The sequence below is a fragment of the Cupressus sempervirens genome, chromosome 6 (genome assembly GCF_028749045.1).
Source record: "Cupressus sempervirens isolate cs-2001-9-10 chromosome 6, ASM2874904v1, whole genome shotgun sequence".
In the NCBI taxonomy this organism is placed as follows: Eukaryota; Viridiplantae; Streptophyta; class Pinopsida; order Cupressales; family Cupressaceae; genus Cupressus; species Cupressus sempervirens.
Window position 1 is genome coordinate 267,948,313 of NC_143123.1, and position 20,561 is coordinate 267,968,873.

General features: G+C 34.9%; 1 protein-coding gene across 3 annotated transcripts in view; it reads right to left on the minus strand.

The window, feature by feature from the left end:
- Window positions 1–12,584, minus strand: part of LOC149552265 (Cyclophilin-like peptidyl-prolyl cis-trans isomerase family protein) — a 310,257-nt gene extending 297,673 nt beyond the window's left edge. For 2 of the 3 annotated variants that reach the window (XR_016352888.1, XM_089787791.1), the window contains exons 1-3: window positions 12,174–12,584; window positions 9,983–10,243; window positions 9,769–9,858 (exon numbers count right to left, since the gene is read on the minus strand). Coding sequence is in view for 2 of the 3 variants with exons in the window: in XM_089787791.1 (XP_089643917.1) it covers window positions 9,769–9,858; window positions 9,983–10,243; window positions 12,174–12,335 (513 nt within the window). In the remaining variant the exon portion in view is untranslated. The remainder of the gene's footprint in view (window positions 1–9,768; window positions 9,859–9,982; window positions 10,244–12,173) is intronic. The other variant, XM_089787790.1, reaches the window with a different exon arrangement.
- Window positions 12,585–20,561: the final 7,977 nt, after the last annotated feature.

Sequence of the window (20,561 nt, forward strand, 5' to 3'; positions counted from 1 at the left end):
CCCATACAGGAAGCATCAACATTTAGTCCAGTCTGTCAATAGTGCTTTGTTCCTTGGACTAATGCACTTTTGCATCTTTTATTCTAATATAGGCAAAGGCATAACCCCAAGCATACCTCTTAGGTACTCAAACATATCCTTTGGTAAGGCCTTCGTGAAAATGTTTGCAATCTATTCCTTAGTGTTAATGTACTCCAGTCTGATTTCTTCGTCTGCAACTTTCTCTTTCAACACATGATACTTTATAGAGATGTGTTTAGTCTTAGAATGCAAAATAGGATTCTTAGACATGTTAACCGTACTTGTATTATCACAGTAAATGATAACAGGTTCTTTGAATGTAATTCCAATATCCTTCATCATCTTCTTCATCCATATGACTTGATTACAGTTGTTTGCTATATGCAATGCTTGTTGAGGTGCAATATTGCTTCTTGTTGAGTCAAGAAACCAATCTTCCACCAAGAAAGAATGCTCCTCCACTAGTGTTTTTTCTATCATCCATATCTCTGGTCCAATCAGCATCAGTATAAGTGCAAAGAGTAAAGTCATTACTTCTATCATACCAAATGCCATAATCAGATGTCCCTTTCAGATATTTGAATATCCTTTTTACTATTGTGTAGTGATATTCTTTAGGATCAGCCTAAAATCTTGCCACAATTCCAACCGCATTTGCTATATCAGGTCTACTATGCGTCAGATATTGCAATCCTCCAATCATAGATCTGTACTTCTTTTGTTCAACAATAGGTGTCTCATCCTTGCTTGATAACTTGTGACCAATTACCATAGGAGTTTCAACAGGTTTACAGTTTTCTAGACCAAATCTTTTTAGAAAATCTTTTAAATACTTTGTCTAAGAAATAAAGACTCATCCTAAGAAAAATTTCATTTCCCCTATCATGCTCATCTCAAACTCATTCTTCATATCTTCAAAGAATTTGTTACTGGCTTTATCATTTCCTCCAAAAATGATATCATCAACAAATACAATTATTATCAGCAAACCATCTTCTATTTCTTTCAAGTACAAGTTGCTATCTGATGTTCCTTTAGCAAATCCAATCTTTGCTAAGTATTTATCTAACCTTGCATACCAGGTTCTAGGAGCCTACTTTAATCCATGCAAGGCTTTCTTTAATCTGAAAACCATAGCTTTCTCTTCTGTCAAAGGAAAACCTTCTGGTTGCTCAATGTAAACTTATTCTTCAAGTTCTCCATTCAAGAATGTTGACTTAACATCCATCTGATATACCTTGAAATTTTTATTTGCTGCATATGCCAAGAACATTCTGATTGCTTCCATTCTTGCTACAGTTGCATATGTTTCCTCATAGTCAATTCCTTCTTGCTGAGAGTAGCCTTTGCATACTAGTCTTGCTTTGTTTCTTATTACTTCTCCTTGTTCATTCATTTTATTTCTGAATACCTATTTTGTACTAATCACATTTTTGTCCTTGGGTCTAGGAACCAATTCCCATGTGTCATTTTTTATTATCTGTTGAAGTTCTTCCTTCATTGCTTTTATCCAATGATCATCCTTGATTGCTTCATATGCACTTTTTGGTTCTACTTGAGATATTAAGCATAGTTCTTCATTGATTCTGCTACTTGTCATTACCCCTTTTTCTTTACTTTCTATTATCTAATCAGCAAGATGATTTCTCATTACATTCTTATTTGGGGTTGAAGTTGCTGCTTCAACTCTTATTTCAGGTACTGCACTTTGTTCTTCTCTTACTTTTTTCAGTTTGTACATTATTCTACAAGTCATTGTTAGTCTTGAAAAATAATTCATTACATCTGTTGGTCATCCAAGAATAATCATCTCCATCAGAGCTACAATCCATCATTTTTTATTTAGTGCCAAACTTTTCATCTATTCTCACATTTGCGCACTTTACTACATTTTTGTTCTATAGTTGAAACACAGGTAAGCTTTACTTTTTAATGAATAGCTAAGAAACATACCTTCATCGCTCCTTGGATCAAACTTACCAATATCATCATCTCTTTTGATGTAGCATTTGCTTCCAAATATTCTGAAATATTTGACTAAAGATGAGCGACCAAACCATAACTCATAAGGTGTTTTCTCCATACCTTTTCTAATCTGTACTCTGTTTAGTGTGTATATTGTTGTGTTGATTGCCTCTCTCAAAAAGGTTTTTGGTACATCATTCTCGAATAACATAGCTCTTGCTGCTTCAGCAATTGATCTGTTTCTTCTTTCAGCAATCCCATTCTGCTCAGGTGTATGGGGTGAAGATAGCTGTCTCATGATTCCATGCTCTTCATAGCAGATATTGAATTCTTTAGAAGTGAATTCTCCTCTCTTAGATCTTAAGCTTTTGATTTTAACTCCAGATTCATTCTCTACAATGTTATCAAAGTTAATGTGACAAAATCTTTTGTGCCATAACCAACTGTTGTCAACTTTAGCTACCAAACATGTTGTTTCAGTGGAATTTAATTGAAATACATTACCTCTGGTTCTTGTGCCAGTACTGAGTAGTTTTCCTTACTTGTTCTTGATAATGCATGTGTCATTACCAAACTGCAATTGGTAACCTTTGTCCATAAGTTGTCCAACACTAAACAAGTTATGTTTCAGTCCATCAACAAAATAAACATCATTAATATTTGTTTTACCATCTAGTGTGATAGATCCAATTCCTGTAATGTGGCAGGCTGCATTGTTCCCTACTCTAACAATTCTGCCATCATGGCTTCTGAATTTGACAAATTTGCTCATATCACCAGTCATGTGAGATGAACAACCACTATCAATGATCCAAAACTTCCTTTCAACTTCTAGATCAATGACTTTCTTCCCTAATTTCTCTATCAAGATCATCCTCCTTTATTGCTACGAATCCTAATTCATCTTCACTTTTGTTTTGATCAAATTCTTCTTCCTCTTATTCTTCATTAGCATATAAACAATTTCTAGATCTTCTAGATTTGAATCTTCCCTTATACGTTCTTTCTCTTTTAGGACACTTAGATGCATAATGACCATATTCATTACATGTCCAACATTTAAAGATATTCTTATCATCTTTTCCTCTTTCCACAAGAAGAGCCACTCCTTCCTAGATCTTTTCCTCAATGGACTTGCTACTGCTAGCAATGTCTCTTTGCGCTTTTGTGTTCCTTGCTAGACCTGATTTAATATTAAATGCACTAAATGCTGTCTCAACTTTTGCTAATTCTCCAGATTGTTTCAGATTGAATTCTTCTGCTTCCAATCTACCAAGCAATGTTTCTTTGGTGAAATTAGTGGTACAAGGTAACATTGCCCCATCTGTGTTATTGTCTTGAAAGGTGGTGTCAAACTTTTCAAGATCTTCCATATTACTTCATCATCAGACTTCTTTCCACCAAGAGATGTGATTCCTACAACAATCTCAGATATTCTACCAATATAGGTTATCACAGATTCATCTTCCATCATCTTAGCATCTTGAAATGCAAAATACAGATTTTGTAATCTAACTCTTTTTGCATGTGTATCACCCTCATAATTATTTTCTAAGGTCTTCCAAATTTCATGAGATGTTTTGAGTTGTTTTACCTAGCTATACTCACTTTTAGGTAGAGCTGACAGTATTGCTTCTCTTGCCCTTATGTTGCACATAAATACTTCTCTTTGTTCCTTGGTACAGCTTTCAAGATTGTCTTCTTCCGCAATGTTTTTAGGTGCCTTGATTACAAGCCAATATCCTAGACTCATGCACAAAAAATGAGTCTTCATTTTATCCTTTCAGCTGTCGTAATTTGTGCCATCAAATCTCAGACTTTCCTTTCTGAACAAATTCGCCATGGATCTCCCAAAGTTGTTAAACTTTTTTCTTTAAGGACTTGAGGCTCTGATACCAATTGTTAGAAACAATAGTCCACCAATATAACTGAGAGCGGGGGTGAATCAACTATATGACAATTTAAACATTTAACCTCTTAAACAATCTTGACCATTCAAAGTAAGCAACAACCATAAAGAGATGCACATAAACAATTACACCAGATATGTTGTCTAAGGAAATCCTTGATCAGAGGGAAAACCCTAGTGGAAATGATGCCCACAAAATGATGTACTAATATCAATGTTCCTTGTTAGAGGATGGATCCGGTTAGGAGTCTATTACAACATTTAGTACGAGTCCCTGTTAGGAGACTTTGAATCCCTGTTAGGAGATTCCAACCCTGTTAGGAGTTGTGGAAGGCAGCTAAACCCACTGTCCAAACAGTTTCAGAATCAAATCAACAAACCCACTGTCCAATTGACCTCAATACTATTCCTTTCAGAATAATAGATGTATAATAGGTTTTTACTTCTTCCTCCGTCTAGTACGTCGGACTCCTTCACCTTCAGATCATGCAATCAGATCTAGAACAATGTGATCAGTAACAGTAACCCTTAAGGTCACTTACATGCATTAGTAAATCACTCTTCTCTATTGCTTAGTAATTTGCAAGTCTTCACTTCTTCACCTTGTTTGTAAAACACCAAAACATCTTTCCTTTATACCATGCTCAATAATAAATCCTTGAGTCGGCTTCACACTTTATTATCATACATTAATTAAATGAAATACACATTTAATCAATGTTGTCGACTCACAGTTATACACAAACTTTCACATGTGGGACTTCCGTACATGCGCACTTTCTGACGTCATCAACGATTAGTAAACTATCTCCAGTTCATTGTGCAACCCTTCATTGCAATTGAAATGAACTGTAGCAACCATGCAATGGGAACTGCTTTCCTGATACTTTGTTTCTGTACGGTTCTCTGTAAATCAATCATATCTTCCGTACACTATCGATTCAGGTTCTACGCACTTACCCATGTAACAAATACACAATGTAGTATGCATTGGTAACTGTGCATCATCAGATAAGTAATATAATGTTCTCAATACAAAAGTCACAATCTGTTGCTCTATTAGTCTTTTACAAACTTATTACTATGTTGTCATCAATGACAAACATAGTTATAGATACATCATAACAATGTTCTACAATGCTCCCCCATAGCATCAACATTCATGCTAACATCCCTAATGCGTCACGCACGAAGTTGAATGCCAAGAGTTAGAAACTCATGCTTGTTGGATACAGTAGTCTTCACAAAGCCTTTCGCCCAATTGATGTTGAGACATCTCGTCTCATCTACAATAGTGATGTAGTCTTTGATGAGCAGTGAGGACCGTTCATGCTGATTTCTCTTCTTCTTGATCCAACAAACCAACCTATGAAAGCTCATGATTTGGGAGTTAGACTTCCATTAGGTCCACCTGATTGGAGGGCTCCAGTAGCTCCTACAACTCCAGTTATACCAATGATCGTTGTACAGACACCTCTAGCTTCTCCTGTAGGATCACCTCGCTTTGTAGATGCTTCACCTGAGTTTGATCCAGATTCTTCTGATGAGGAACCTGATCACCAAGTATCTCCTGGTACTAATGTTGGTCATTCTCCTCTCCGGCCTAAGTGATGGGCTCAGAGACTTGCTGATCTTCATGATGATGAGCTCATTAATAGGAGAACTACTCGAAAAAAGAAAAAACATAGAGTCTGTTAACTTTTCTCTAATGGCCAACATTGATAGCAACATTGATAACATGTTTAAACCTCAAACATACTCAGAGGATAAAGGAATTCCAAAGTGGGAACAGGCCATGACATCTAAAAATCAGAGCTTGCTGAAGAATAACACCTAGGTCCTTTTTGATCTTCCACCAAGGAAGAAACCCATTGACTGCAAATGGGTATACAAAATCAAATACAAATTTGATGGTACTTTGAATAAGTAGAAAACTCGTTTAGTTGCGATGGGCTTTTCACAACATCAGGGCATTGATTATGAGGAGACCTTTGCTTAGATTGCAAAGATGAGCACCATCAGATTAGTCCTAGCCATGGCAGCACAGTTTGGTTGGAAGGTCCATTAGATGGATGTCAAGAGTGCTTTCCTGAATGGTGATCTCCATGAAGAGGTCTACATGACACAGCCTCCTAGTTTCAAGGTTGCTCGTAAAGACCATCAGGTTCTCAGATTGGTAAAAGCTCTCTATGGCTTGAAGTATGAAGCAAGCCTCTCGGGCATGGTACATAAAAATTGATAAGTACCTCAGTAATCAAGGCTTCCAAAGGAGTTCTTCAGACTCAAATTTGTGCATCAAGACTACTGACAATGACATCATCCTTCTGGTTATTTATGTAGATAATTTGATCATCACTGGTAGTTTGACATCTTTGATTCAAGGAATCAAACAGAATTTATGTCAGTCTTTTGATATGACTGACCTTGGGCTCATGCATTATTGCCTAGGTGTTGAAGTTTGGCAATAGTCTTCTAGTATATTCATCTCTCAGTCCAAATATGCTAGGGCTCTGTTAGACAAATTTTATATGCAGGATTGCAAGCATGCATCTACACCTATGGAGAAAGGTCTCAAGTTATCCGCAGAGTCTGATTCTCCGTCCATTGATGATACTACATATAGGCAACTAGTAGGCAGCCTAATCTTCCTCTCTGCTACTAGGCCTAATATCAGCTTCACAGCTAGCTATATCTCACACTTTATGACAGCTCCTAAGGCTGATCAGTAGATGGCCACAAAGTGTGTGCTTTGTTATGTAAAAGGCACTTCAGATTATGGACTTCAGTACTCTCAAAGTTCTAATCCTAGACTCAGTGGGTTTAGAGATTCAAATTGGGCAAGCTATATTCATGATAATAAGTCAACTTCTGGATATGTGTTCAATTTGGGATCCGGTGGAGTCACATGAACCAGCAAAAAGCAATAGATAGTTTCTCTCTCCTCTACAGAGGCCAAACATAGAGGGACTGTTAAGGCAGGATGTGAAGTTGTTTGGCTTCGTCAGATGCTTAGGGATATGTAGATGTCACCAATCGGACCGACTACTCTATTTGTTGATAACGAAGGCATTATCGAGTTAGCCCAAAATCTAGTCATTCATGAATGAACCAAGCATGTGGATGTTCACTGTCACTACATACGACAGCTGGTTGAAGACGAGACAAGAGATTTGCAGTCTGTTCCTACCACAAATCATACTACAAACATTCTCACCAAGCCTCTTGGTCTTGATAAGTTTGTCAAATTCAAAGGACAGCTTGGTGTTATAGATAGATTAACCATTAAGGGAGGATATTAGCAGATGTCACCAGTCGGACCAACTACTCTGTTTGTTGATAACGAAGGCATTATCAAGTTAGCCTGAAATCACTATCACTACATACAACAACTGGTTGAAGACGGGACAAGAGATTTGTAGTATGTTCCTACCATAGATTAGACTACAGACATTCTCTCCAAGTCTCTTGGTCCTGATAAGTTTGTCAAATTCAGAGGACAGCTTGGTGTTATAGATAGATTAACCATTAAGGAAGGGTATTACGATAATAGATAATCGTCTATTATTAGTTAATGGTAATCTATTGTATATATTTAGTTAGCTTTAGTTAGTTGTAGCTCTTTTAGCTTTCTTTCAGCTAGAATAGAATGTTGCTATTATTTACGATTGTTTCCTAGGGAAACATCATTACATTCTTTTGTCTATAATGACCTCTCGGTTTCTGTTAAAAAAAGCAAGTATTCTACCAATTACTTTCGTAATATAAACATTTCCAATGTCTTGAAATATATGCTTTTGATCTTTTTGAAATATAAGAAATTACGAGCATGAAACATCAAATGCAATTGTACAATTAAGCACAATATTTTTTACTAAATAGCAAGATGTGAATATTTACAATGCTAAGTTAATATCCATCAACATTTATCAATTTTTGGCAAGGAACCTAGAAATCTGAATGTTTATAACTGTTGAACAGCCCAATATAAATTGCAGCCCTCTGGTGTAGTGTGGGAAATATTAGACGTCTAGGATGAATCACTGCAATGACAATCTGCTGTAATTCTTTAACGCTGGGAAATAATACACCCAAATGACAACCCAAAACCGTTCAGCGCTGCCTTATATCACCTGCAATTCCTTGCTAATCAACTGCTTGGCTTACATACTACTGCAACTGCCTGCTAATGACCAGAAACTTCCTCTATAATCAAACGTGGGCCTTCAAGTGGCTTCAATCTGCAACTTGATGGAGCCCTCTAATGATTGCAAAGTCTCTGAAATGAAACTCTGAATCTTCTTCACATTTCGATCACCAAATTAAGCACATTCATAATCTCTGAATGAGATTATTGCTGGCACAATTTAGTGGCATTGACTGACCAATTCAAAGTGTGATATCTTGATAGAATTTATAATCCTGCAAGATAAGAAGTCTGAAAACACTTGATTCTCAACACAACACAATTCCCCAATTTTCTCAAAGTCAAAATGCATATGAGAATGCTTTTCACCTTGCAATGAATATATTTATAACTTTCAAATCCAATTGGCCGGTAGCTTCTTGATTACTCATTTCATGACTTAAAAAATATTTTGCTTTTGTTGCAGTTGTTTTTAATGTATTTGAAATATAATATATAATTATATTTCCCTCCATATTGTGCACAACAAAATAACATAAAATCTATTTTAATAATCACTTATATCTCCCTCATATGCAGTTAATAATTTGACGTTAGGATCATTAAATATCCCCTTTTAATAAAGAAGTCAAATAAAATTTAATGGTGTGCACTTTAATGTGTCAATTAGTCCTCTACTTAAATAAAAACTTTATATTACAACTTCAACCATTAATTATTAATAAAGGATTCTTTATTAATAATTAATACCTGTGGCTTGAGCCAATAACTCATTCCAATTTGTCAACTGATGAACTCTGCCAATACCAAGTCCAAGTGCACTGCTAATATAGCAACTTGAGCATAATTGACTTACTATAAAAAATAAGTCTTGCAACTGAGCCAACTGAAGAATGAATCAATCATTGTGCATACCATGACTCTAGATGCCCCTGTCAGATATAGAAACTGTGTAACACTGACTGACTATTAATAGTAAGTGCCTGAATAACTGCTCAAGCCCAGGATGCCAAATCTGAATATTGCAACACAACATGCTCAAGTGTTGTGCTCAAGATAGAAATGATGATTTTCCTGAAATAGAAACTTGCTATAAATAGTAAGTGTGCCAAATTGAACCAAACAAAGAGTAATCCTAAACATTCCCAACCTCTGAGGTGGGAAATTGGCCTCCAACTCTGCCAATTGGACCCTCAAAACTACTCCATTAGCCTATGAGGGTTAGGAAATAGGCTCATCTCTGAAAGTTGACACTTACAAAAATGGGGACATTAAAGAAAGGTTCAGAACATAGTCTCGTAAAGGGAAAATACAATTAATTAATTGAAATGCAGGAAACCAAAGACTAACTTCTAAAAGTCAATGGAATTTTATGACTTGGTTAAACTTAATAAAAATGTATAAATCATAATAAACTACTTTATCTGTACCAGGATTTTAGCATAAGACATGTCTTTATAAATTGATCTATCTTCTTACCAGATAACTTGAGAATGTCGGGAGCATGAGAATGTTATAAAACTTTACCAAGAATTCTATACACAAAAAATATTAAACCAGCTTTTGAGTAGTAAAATCTTGTACTTACCTTTTACATACTATAACATTGATAATTAAAAGAGTTGCCATACAAAGTGGATCTCACAGTAAATATTTGAAACCAGACTTCACAGTAAAGTAACCTAGCATATATTATCAATAATGTACACCTACAGGCAGAAAAACTGACCTGAAGAGCATTTTTTACATCTCCTTCCATTGTACCATATGGTTTTCGTTGAGGGAATCTTAGCAAGTAGAAAATGTCCTCTAAAGAATCCTAAAAGTGCAGCAAACTCCCTCAGATAAGGAATGTCTTATTTAAAAATAGAACTTTGCACATAGAATCCCTCTCTTTATAGACATGAACATGATGGAGAGTTTTCAATAGCATCAGTTGGTACCTGCATGCTTTTCATGATTGGATTCGCAGGAATAGCTCTTCTAAGTGCAACTTCTCCTGTTCGAGGAACCTTTGTATTGGGTGAGTAAAGCACCGCATTTGCAGGGGAAATAAACCATTTTCCGATATCATTCAAAGGAAATGGGGTTGCTGTTTGAAGAATGATCAGAACTATAGCAAACACCCCTTTTAAGTTGTCTATGTCAGAAGAAAAATTTGGCACATGAAATCTTAAACTGAAAGTCTTTGATCCCTTTTGTTCCTGCACTTACATATACCAACATTAGGTATCAGCTGTTTGAATCTCTCAATCAATCTATCTAACAACACCTTCAGCAACTTATCCCCAAATATGCATGCAATTTTTTCCTGAGTGGCACTAAATTAATGGAACCGCCCAGCTATCAGTACTGCTTAAAAAGAAATAATAAAAAATGTGACATTGCTCTTTTGGATGGATTTGCAAGAAAGAAAGAAACACAAGAACTTATGTTACTATATGCAAATTATTTTCTTTTCCAAAGGAATAATGACATACAGGGAGAGAGCGCCTTCAAAGACTACCAGCATAGTGTATAGAAAGTATATCAAATGTAGGGAGAAACAAAATTTAGCTACCACTCTAGAAAGAGATAACATGAAAGCAGTGAGTACATCTTTCATAATCTGAAAATAACAGCCATCCATTAAACAATCAAGATAGAAAATATTTATTTCAATTGATCAATTCTGGGAGGCACAAGTTGACCGACAGATTTGTTTTGAAAATATGCAATCCTGTCATCTTCATTCTGAATGGTAAGCCACCAAACTGCATTAGTCACCCCCTCATTTTGAATTGCCTTCTTAATAAATTATGCCCATACGACAATTAAGGAAAAATGTTCAATAAAATTAAACAATAATTGTCTGGCTAACAAGGTCATTCTAAATAGGCTACTTAGAGCCAATTGCAATCATCAGAGAGCTACCTAGGCCCATTAATGAGGTCCCTGAAGGATATCTATAGCTCACACACATTGCACAAATTGTTACCGAATGGTATGGCCCAAGAGATGACAGTATATTTTAAATCCACCGTTCACTCGGTCAAAACGATATTTGTAATGCTATTAAAAATTCACATAATTGTAAAAACAGAGCCCCAAGAGAAAGCCTCTTACTCCATAGTAGAAGATAAAAATGCATAATGTTGTGGCCTATAAGGCTATAAAGTATCATTCAACACGAATGAGCATAGGCTGACCAAGGAAGGCTCAATGAAAGTTATTGGCCAAATTGTGAGGATCAAATGCAAATAAAAAGGATTCGAAACGTTCGCTAAACATACCATGATCATTCTTCATATTCTGCAGCGTACAATAACAAGTTCAAACATGTAGCAAATCAGGCATCAGTTCGATGAGGCTCAGCGACTCCAACATTTTACAGAGTTGATTTGGAATGATTCTAAAGTCATTCCACTTGCCAAATGAGAAAGCTAAAGGACTGTTAAGAATGATTATCTTTCGGTCTCTGGCATAATAATCAAGTTATGGATCAGATATCCCGAACTTACAGAATTGCTTAGCCATGGAAAAGTAGGACCTATCATGCTCAAAGTGGACAGATTCTATATGTAAAATTTTGACAATCTAAACAATTAGATATATGTGAAAAGAAAAACTACTGACCAATCAAAACAATTGGCTCAATGCGTAGTTTCAGCTGGACCAAAAGTCACCCAGTTGTGAGTTGGTAAATTTCATCGCTCCAAATTGTGTAGTTCTACAATGTCGTGCACTATCATTGCTCTATGAGAAAACTGACTGGTTGGAAAGAACAATTGTAGTAGAATCCTAAATGGAATTTACGTTGTGCATTGCCAAAATAGCATCATTGGCATGAAATTGAAAGTTTGAAAGTAGAGGCGTCATATAAACAGCCTATTTCTACTGAAGTCGAAATTACAACCCGTATTCTCTGTTTAAGTTCTTGCGAAATCAAGAGTACCAGTGCTCGGGGGAACCACCGGAACATATTTATACTTATTGTCTAGGAAAATATATTTCTTTTCCAGAATGCTAACTTTTGTTTAAGCCATCAGCCATCAGTCACTGTTTAGTCTTGGTATCCAAAGGTTTAAAATGCTACCACAAGTACTAAAATTTAAATGGGGTTGGGTAAAAATGTAAAATTAAGTAGAATTCGACCTGAGAGATTGTGGAGTTAGTAGACCTGCAATTGCAATTGATTCGGAAGGTGATTGTCTTCTTATCCTGCGTCTGCAACCGTCTCCGAATCATGGGAAGTAGCAGATGAGATTTGGGGTGCTGGCATGTGAACGAGACTAGTGACGAAAGCAATGTAGCCATTTTGAAGCCCAAGCTCGGAATGTCTTGAGCTTCAACCACTCCGGATAAGGCCCGGTAATCAGTCACCAGTTGGGAAATTCGAAGTCAGAGGATTAATTAGCTTCACTCCACGTAACGGGCCACCCATTGCCCTCCTGGCTCTTTTTTCAAATTCTTGGGAACGAGATGGCGCTACAGCTAAACTAGCAATGGAATTTGGGATGGATTACTTCGTCGACTTTTATTGAGCCTTACGAAGTTTATCATTCGAGAAGAGTGGTATGATATGATATGATAGATTTTAATGACATCCACGAGACTAAAGTAGTCTATGGGACCCATGCAATCACCCTCTCGAGTCAGGAGCGGAACTAGTCAGTTGTAATGTTTTGGTTAACTTTTCTCTCTTTCTCTGAAGTTTGGTAATCAAATCCGTTGCTTTCTTCACTTGATCTTCCTCAAATAAATAATTGAAATCCTTGTTCTGCAGTATTTTTGTATAACCAAATCTGATGTCATTGTAAGCCGAGCACTCTTTGACAAAGTGTTGCTCTGTCTCGACTGTTCTCATATTACAAAATAAACATGTTCTGTTTGCCCACTCTTCCTTTGGAACTTGTCACCGACCAGTTTCACATCGCAGCTGATGTGAACTAGTTCTAAGTTGTGCCATCAACATTTTTGCTTTCCAATTAATAGGTGCTCTTATATAGGCCTTTTCATCATAACTAAAAGTGGGATTAAATTCTTTAATGTAATAAGATTTTTTCCGCCCTATGTGTCTTGTCCACAGAATATTGCGAAATTTTTCATTGACAAACTTCTTTATTTCTGTAATGTTATCCAGGCAAGTTTGGATGTTGATATCCCATTTTCGCATCCATTTGTCATTTTGCTTCATCCATGTGCTTTTCCGCCTCACAAGTTTTTCCTCTATGATCAACTTGGGCCAACGATGTGTTTCCAGACTTTGGGTATGGTATGGTATGGTATGGTATGGTATGGTATGGAAGCGTGAATAATAATAGGAAATAAATATATAAAGAAAATTCACAAGAATATGTGGATATGATAATGTGAAAGAAAAATAAAAAATTAAATTAAATATTTTACTTTTAAATTTGATGAGACACAAAAGAAACGTATGCAGAGGGAAAATAAAATGTAAATAAAAATGTTAATAGTTTCGTTAGGAACTAGTATTCATTAATTTCTATGTGAATCTAGAAAATAAATGATATCTAAAAAGAGTATTAAAAGGTGGTGTTATTTTACTTTTGAAATGGTGGTGAAAGAATGACATTACATTATAGATGGTTCAGTTTATAAGGATATTTAGGTCAATTACATTAAGATTCTAAACATGAGCACCTTAAGTAATTTGTTCCAAAAAATGATATATACATTGTGAATATTCTTATAAAAATAAAAACTAGGAGATTCAAGTTACAAAAGAATAAAGAAATTAAGTAGGTGGCTATCATCAAGGTTTTATTTTTTGGACTTTTTCTACTTATCTGTTTCATTATCTATCTATGGATCTCATAGGTTGTTTCATAGCATGGACATTATTAAAAACATTCATTCATTCATTCATGTTTGTGAAAATTAATGAGGATATGAGGAGGCCAAGTTCATAGGCATTTTGGTGCTTCACAACATAGACCCCACTTAGTCACTTAAGTGTGTTGGGGCCCCTTTTTCTTTGTTTTGCTTTTGTGTGTTCCTCTCTTTTTCTTGTTTCCATTTTTCTCTTATTTGTAATTCACTAGTTAGACTTTCAAGCTTATTGATGACCCATTACATCCCTAAAGCCCTTTTTTACATTGTGTTTTTTTGTTTGTTTATCATTTTTTTTATAGGGATGGGACATTGGGTGATCAGAGATGGCATGAATATCCCTGAAAGCCTAGCCATGATTCTCCCTTTTTCCAATGTTTGTTTCCTATGTCAGAAGTTAGGTGTCAAAGGATCAGAAATGTCATAGAGAAATTGTATGGACCCTAAAGTGCAACCCCCAATGCTATGGAGGATTGTGACCTTTGCAAACCCTAAAAAGTGGCTTTGTTGTTGACATGTGTTGGTTTTGCTTGAGCTTTGTGCCTTTCAAAGGGTGTTTCATCTCTCATTTATGCACCATGCCTTTAGTGAACTCTAAACACTTTAATCCCTTTGATCAATTCTCAACAAATAGAGCATACATCTTTTAAGCACGTGCAAGATTTTCAAGACTGTAACATTCCTTCATTGGCCAAACTTATCACTTCATTACTTTTAGGTAGGGTTTATGTTTGCATCTTTTGTGTTTTCATTATCCTATGTTCTTGTCTTATTTCTGCATTATTTTGTGTGGTTTGTAGTAGATTAGAATTTAGGAGTGGGGTCTAGTTAGGGCGCCAAAGATGTATGCCTAAAATGTGAGCACACTTCTATGAGTCATTATATGCAAGATTGCTCAAGAATGAGGTCTCGAATGGCGGCTCATAGCTCTCTATTCATGGAGTGCAAGAGTTTGTAATGAAGGCCCTCAGTTTTGACCTAGTTTGTGCCCATGCAAGTACACCATGAAACAAGAGATTCAAGGATAAAAATATGCATGCAAATGAAAATGCAAGATAACCTAAATGATGGCAATGCAAAGCAATGCAAGAAAGGAAATCTAATCTATGAAAGGAAATAGCAATGCAATATTAATCTATGAAAACAAATATGACTCTAAGCTAATATGAAAATGCAAAGATGGATCATCATGATAGAAGTCATGGATGCATGAGAGAAGAAGACAAGAAGATAGAAGTTCTCCACAAAAATCTTTAATGTCCAAACTCCTCCCAAATCGCTCTCCAAACCTGCAACATAACAATAGCATAATAATGGATGTCAAAAATGAGGAGAGGGCTCTCACTTACAAAGAAAAATGTGAAAGTGGGAAGCTTCTCACAACCAATATGGGATAATAGAGTTTGATCATGTCAGACAAAATTCCACCAATGAGAAAAGAGGAGAAAATTAAATGAGGGAAGGAAAAAAAAAAAGAATTAATTTAATTTTTATTTATTTCATTTCCTTTTTCACATGGGATTTATTTAATTAAAAGGGAGCAAGCTCTTTTAATTAAATAGGAAATATTTAATTAAATTAAAAGAGGAGTTTTTCTCTTAATTAATTAAATGTGGATGAATTTAATTAAAAGAGAGGTTTTATTTTAATTAAATGGGAACTTATTTTATTTAATTAAAAAGGAGATTTTCTTTTAATTAAATAAGACTTAAGATAAAATGATCAACCATAGAAATGAAATAATCAAATTTGATCAAGGAAATTGATTTGAATTGATTCAATAAAATATTGCAAACCATTGATTTAGGAAATTGATAAATTGAATAATGGGGGCCCATAGTCTAGGTGACCATTTTAGGGTGCATACAAGAAGTAGATTAGAATTTAGGAGTGGGGTCTAGTTAGTTTTATATCTTCAATATGCACAAAGTTATAAAGTTAATTACATAGGGAATTGAAGACATTTGTCAAATCCAAACCATTATACAAAATTCAAAGAAAATTTGATGCAAAATCTTATTTAGGCGAAAATTCCAATTGAATAATCTTCAAAAACTTGATCTGTAAAAAAAATTAAAACCACTAGACTTAAATCAAAAATCGCCTAAGTGCCAAAATTTTGAACTTAATACCCTCGAAAAGTCTTTAATGTTTCACTAATTAGGGGTTCAAGGGATCCAAGCATTGAAAGGCTATTAGGGATCCATGGTTGCTAAAACTTTATGGTCAGGATCATTATCAAAGAGGGTAGGTTGTTAATGATTAGGTCCAAAGATTCTTTGAGGATGTTGACACCCTTGAACACAAAAGGATTAGGGATGTCAACACCCCTAATCCCTGAAACAATGGTTTTTCTTTTTTAAGAACTTATTCTTTAACAATAAAATCCAAGTATCTTCAAGGGTTTCTCCACCCATAACCCCCAAAATATTGTGGGAGAGAACATCCACTATCCTTGAAAGGGGTGTACTCTTAAAAACTTGGATATTTTTATGAGCTAATCAATAAATATTCCATCCATAAACACTATAATTAACTTCTAAGAGTATTATCACCCCCAAATCTTAGAAACTCTACTAAATGATGGGTTTAGCATGGCTTGGGTGAAATGAATGAAGTATTGGCTTTCATTACTTAACCTTGTTGATGCATATAGACTAGTTTTCTAACCTACAACTAGCTAGATAAAAATGATTTGGTAATTTGAATTCATGTTTTCACGCAGAATAAGGTATAACAACTACTACAACCATAAATTACAAGTTCCAAGATTACCTCTCATGATCTAAGTTGGTGAGCATGCACTAGAGATTGCTAATACAAACTTAGGTCATGCAAACATGAGGTAATTCATCTACAAGATGGCCAAAACCCACTACTACATTTGGCCCTATTTCCTGATGTCAATTTATGATGTTGGGGGCACATTTCGTGAAATTGGTATTTTTTTAAATTGCACTTCAACATCATCAAAATTCGAACTACCTAAGTTGAGACTGTTGTATTTTTTACGATAACGGGGAATTCAAAAAGGAAAAAAAAAAGGACAAACACCTAATCATTTTCATAGTCAACTATGCATGAAAGGCACTATTCGAACGTGAGGTTTGAGCATGAAATTTATGTGCCAGTGACTCAACATCTAAAGTTGACATATCATCAACATTACCTAGGTAAGAATGTATATTACCTCAATTTTATGTAATTTGAAAATGAAATTGCTTGAAATCTCATTTATGTGATTTGAAAATGAAATTGTTTGAAAGTCGATTTAGGTGATTTGAAAATGAATTACCTAGCTTGAAACTTGATTTTATTTCAAAATGAAATTTATTGAAACCACAAAAACTATGTGAAAAAAACACTATTAGTTACACCTTAAGATCATTGTAACCCTTGACACATTTGAGTAGCACAATTTGTGGCACCAATATTTTTAAGATGACTTCTTATCAATGCTAAGTTTCAACTCAAACACAACCCCCTAGACTAACTATACAACATGCCCATTCCCATGGAATTAATATATTCATTTAGTATTTGATGACCCTGATTATGGGTTTTTTTTAATTCTAGTTTGTGGGGTTTTGATTTATAAAACTAGGTGGGATTTGATGAGAAATAAATGGGATTTTTTCAAAGGTGGGTAAGAATATAAATTGGCATTAATGACCAGTTATTGAATAGTATAGTTCCTTACTATACATATGGAAACAATTGATTAATTGTGTATTGTCTTTGATGTCACACAAAATGTCATATCATTGCCAATCAGTGTATTCTAAGCTCACTTGGGCATTGAAGACAATTTTTTGTGTCTATAGAGCATTCCAGAGTTTACCTAGTTCATAAGGTAGTGTCTAACGACTTCACTTAGGCGAAGAAGAAAAGTTTCCAGAATTGAGTGTTAACCGAGCTCACTTAGTTAATGAAGGAAATATTAGATGGAACCAGTGTTAACCGAGTTCACTTGGCTAACACAAGAAATTTGTTTTGAGTTAGTATCTATTGAGTAGGGTCAGCTAACGAAGGATTTTCTTATTTTTGCATATTGAGTTCAATTGAATTGTTTGTTGGTTCTAGCTGACTAAGGAGATAAATATTAATTATTCTAAGTACTATTCAAGCCAACTTGATAATGTGTAAAGTATAAATATAAGGTCAAGTTGAGGATTGAATGTGTGGAACATAATTGAAGATTTTGATGATGCTTAGAGGAAGCAAATTAGAAGGATAAGCATAATATCCTTGGTGAGCTAAAAATATACATTCGATCAGAAAGGATCAAGTATAAAAGCTAGAGTTGAAATCTATAATTAGTAATTTAGTTGCATCAGAAATTAGGTCATCTCATTGTTACCTTCTAACCATTGTGGTAGTGATCAAAATCTCTTAACAGAGTTGGCTTAATTGTTATTTGTAAATCCTCTAACAAGGTGGCATTTCTATTGAAGTGTCTAAAGACCTCTAACAAGGCCACTCCTAATATGCTGATTAAATCCTCTAACAAGACCACACCTAATAGTGTGTTTTATAACCTTTAATAGGGTTGACTCCTAATAGGACTCACCTCATAAGAGTGAAAAAATAGTAACTAGTTGCAACTGATGGTTTTTCCCAAATTGGGTTTCCACGTTAAATCTTGGTGTCACTTGTGTTCAAGTTATTTTCTTTTGTGTATGCAACTAAGATAACTAAGGTTAATCACATTAAGATTAGTACATTCAGTTATTTTCAAGTTAAAGTTGATTTTCAATGTTTACTAAGCTTCAACATTTTCTAGTGTAAATCAAGTATATGTGTGTTTGTTGAGTTACAGTAGAGTTCAATTTAATCAAAATTTTGATTTGCATTGACATCTAAGGGATATGGGATTTATTTTGTGGTAACTAATTCACCCCTCCCCTCGCAGTTACTCCTTTTATATTTCCAAAAATATGAATTTGATGTGGTGTTCAGACTGTGGGTTCTTCACTCTCTCCTCTTTACATAAACAAAAATCAATGATAAAGAGAAACCACTGGGCTACATGATAGAATATTTTGTTGAGTTGGAGTAATGGAAGGGAAACTAAAAGTCATTAAATTTTGATTAATTATGTTATAACTTATGCCCCCACCTAGTTTTTCCATTCATTCATTCATTTAGGATTCAACATTGAATATATATTTTGTCTCTTGTAGTGTCCTTGTGATCTATGTCTTTATAGTGATTTTTTTTTAGTGGAGAAGAACGAAAGGGAAAAGGAAAAGGAAGGGTCTTGTATACATAGTAGTACAAAGTATACATAGTAGTACAAGTGGATTATGTACAACCACATTAGTTTCCATCATGAGTACTAGGAGGCTAGGTTAATTACTAATAGTGGTAGTAGTAGTAGTACTAACTATACCATACTAAATTGTGTAGAGGCAAACTATACTATGATCATAAATAATAACTAGGCCTAGGCTTGTTTATGCCCATCATATGATCACGAAGCAAGAAATTCAAATAGTCCTTTACCAATCTTAGCTACAACACCACAAACTCATTTTTATTCCCCTGTGGCCTAATTTTTCATTCACTTGCTCTCTACCATTACTAACAACATGCACACACACTTTATCTCTCTTAGGATTTTGAGATACATCATAGGAGGATCTTTTAATAAACCACCTCCCCACCCCACCCAAAAAAGAAAGAAATAAAAAACTCCCTTCCCTTTCCTTCAATGATAATGATATATACACATACTCTTCAAACACCAAGCAACCATGTCTATAGTGATGTTTTTCTTACATGTACACACTAAGCCAAGGGAATTCATTTTAGACTACCAATAGAATTCATTTGTGTCCATCTTTGATATGTTCCTCTCTACACATCCCATCTCATCCCATTTTCCCACCTCTTCTAACACCCATATAAGAAGTCAACACAACATCTCCCTACAACCAACATATTAAATTTTGCAAAAGGATAAGTGGGCATCTAGCAAATTGATCAAGGATTCCTTAGACTATATAGTGGAGGACACTTGAAAAATCCATTTTTTTCTTCTATTTTTGTGAGTATATTGGGAAGAGAACTCATTAATGGGGGCTCTTAACTTTGGTTACATTCATGATAAGGGTGATACACAACTACCTCTTGGATTCAGGTTCCATCCTACTAATGAAGAGCTCATAACACATTATCTCATGAGAGGCTTTAGAAAACAATTTCACAAGAAGGATAATAGTTGAAGTATCATATTCATTACATCATTAGGTGTTTAAAGATATTTTTAGCATCAGTAAATCTTGGCCTTTTATTTAGACAATGTAATGCCCATGTGAGAAAACTCTTATCATTGGGGTAAAAGTGCAACCCTATGTATATCTTATTGACAACTTACATGTTTAGTATCTTTATTATTTATAGAGCTATCAAAAACTAAGGTCGAACTAACAGTGCACCCTATCAATATTGTTATTTTTGCCTCTTGCATCAATTGCCTTCCTCTTTTTGAAATCATTATGCTTATTTCCATATCAATATCCTTTTTAAGTTCTAGTAGAAATTATGGCTCATTGGCTAATGTGACCTCTCTAAGTCTACTTCTAAGTTAATTTCATTCATGTTTATGCAAATAGACCCTAAATTCTAATATTTTCACAAAAACATAATCTAAAATAAAATCTTTGCAAGCAATTTGATTTGCAT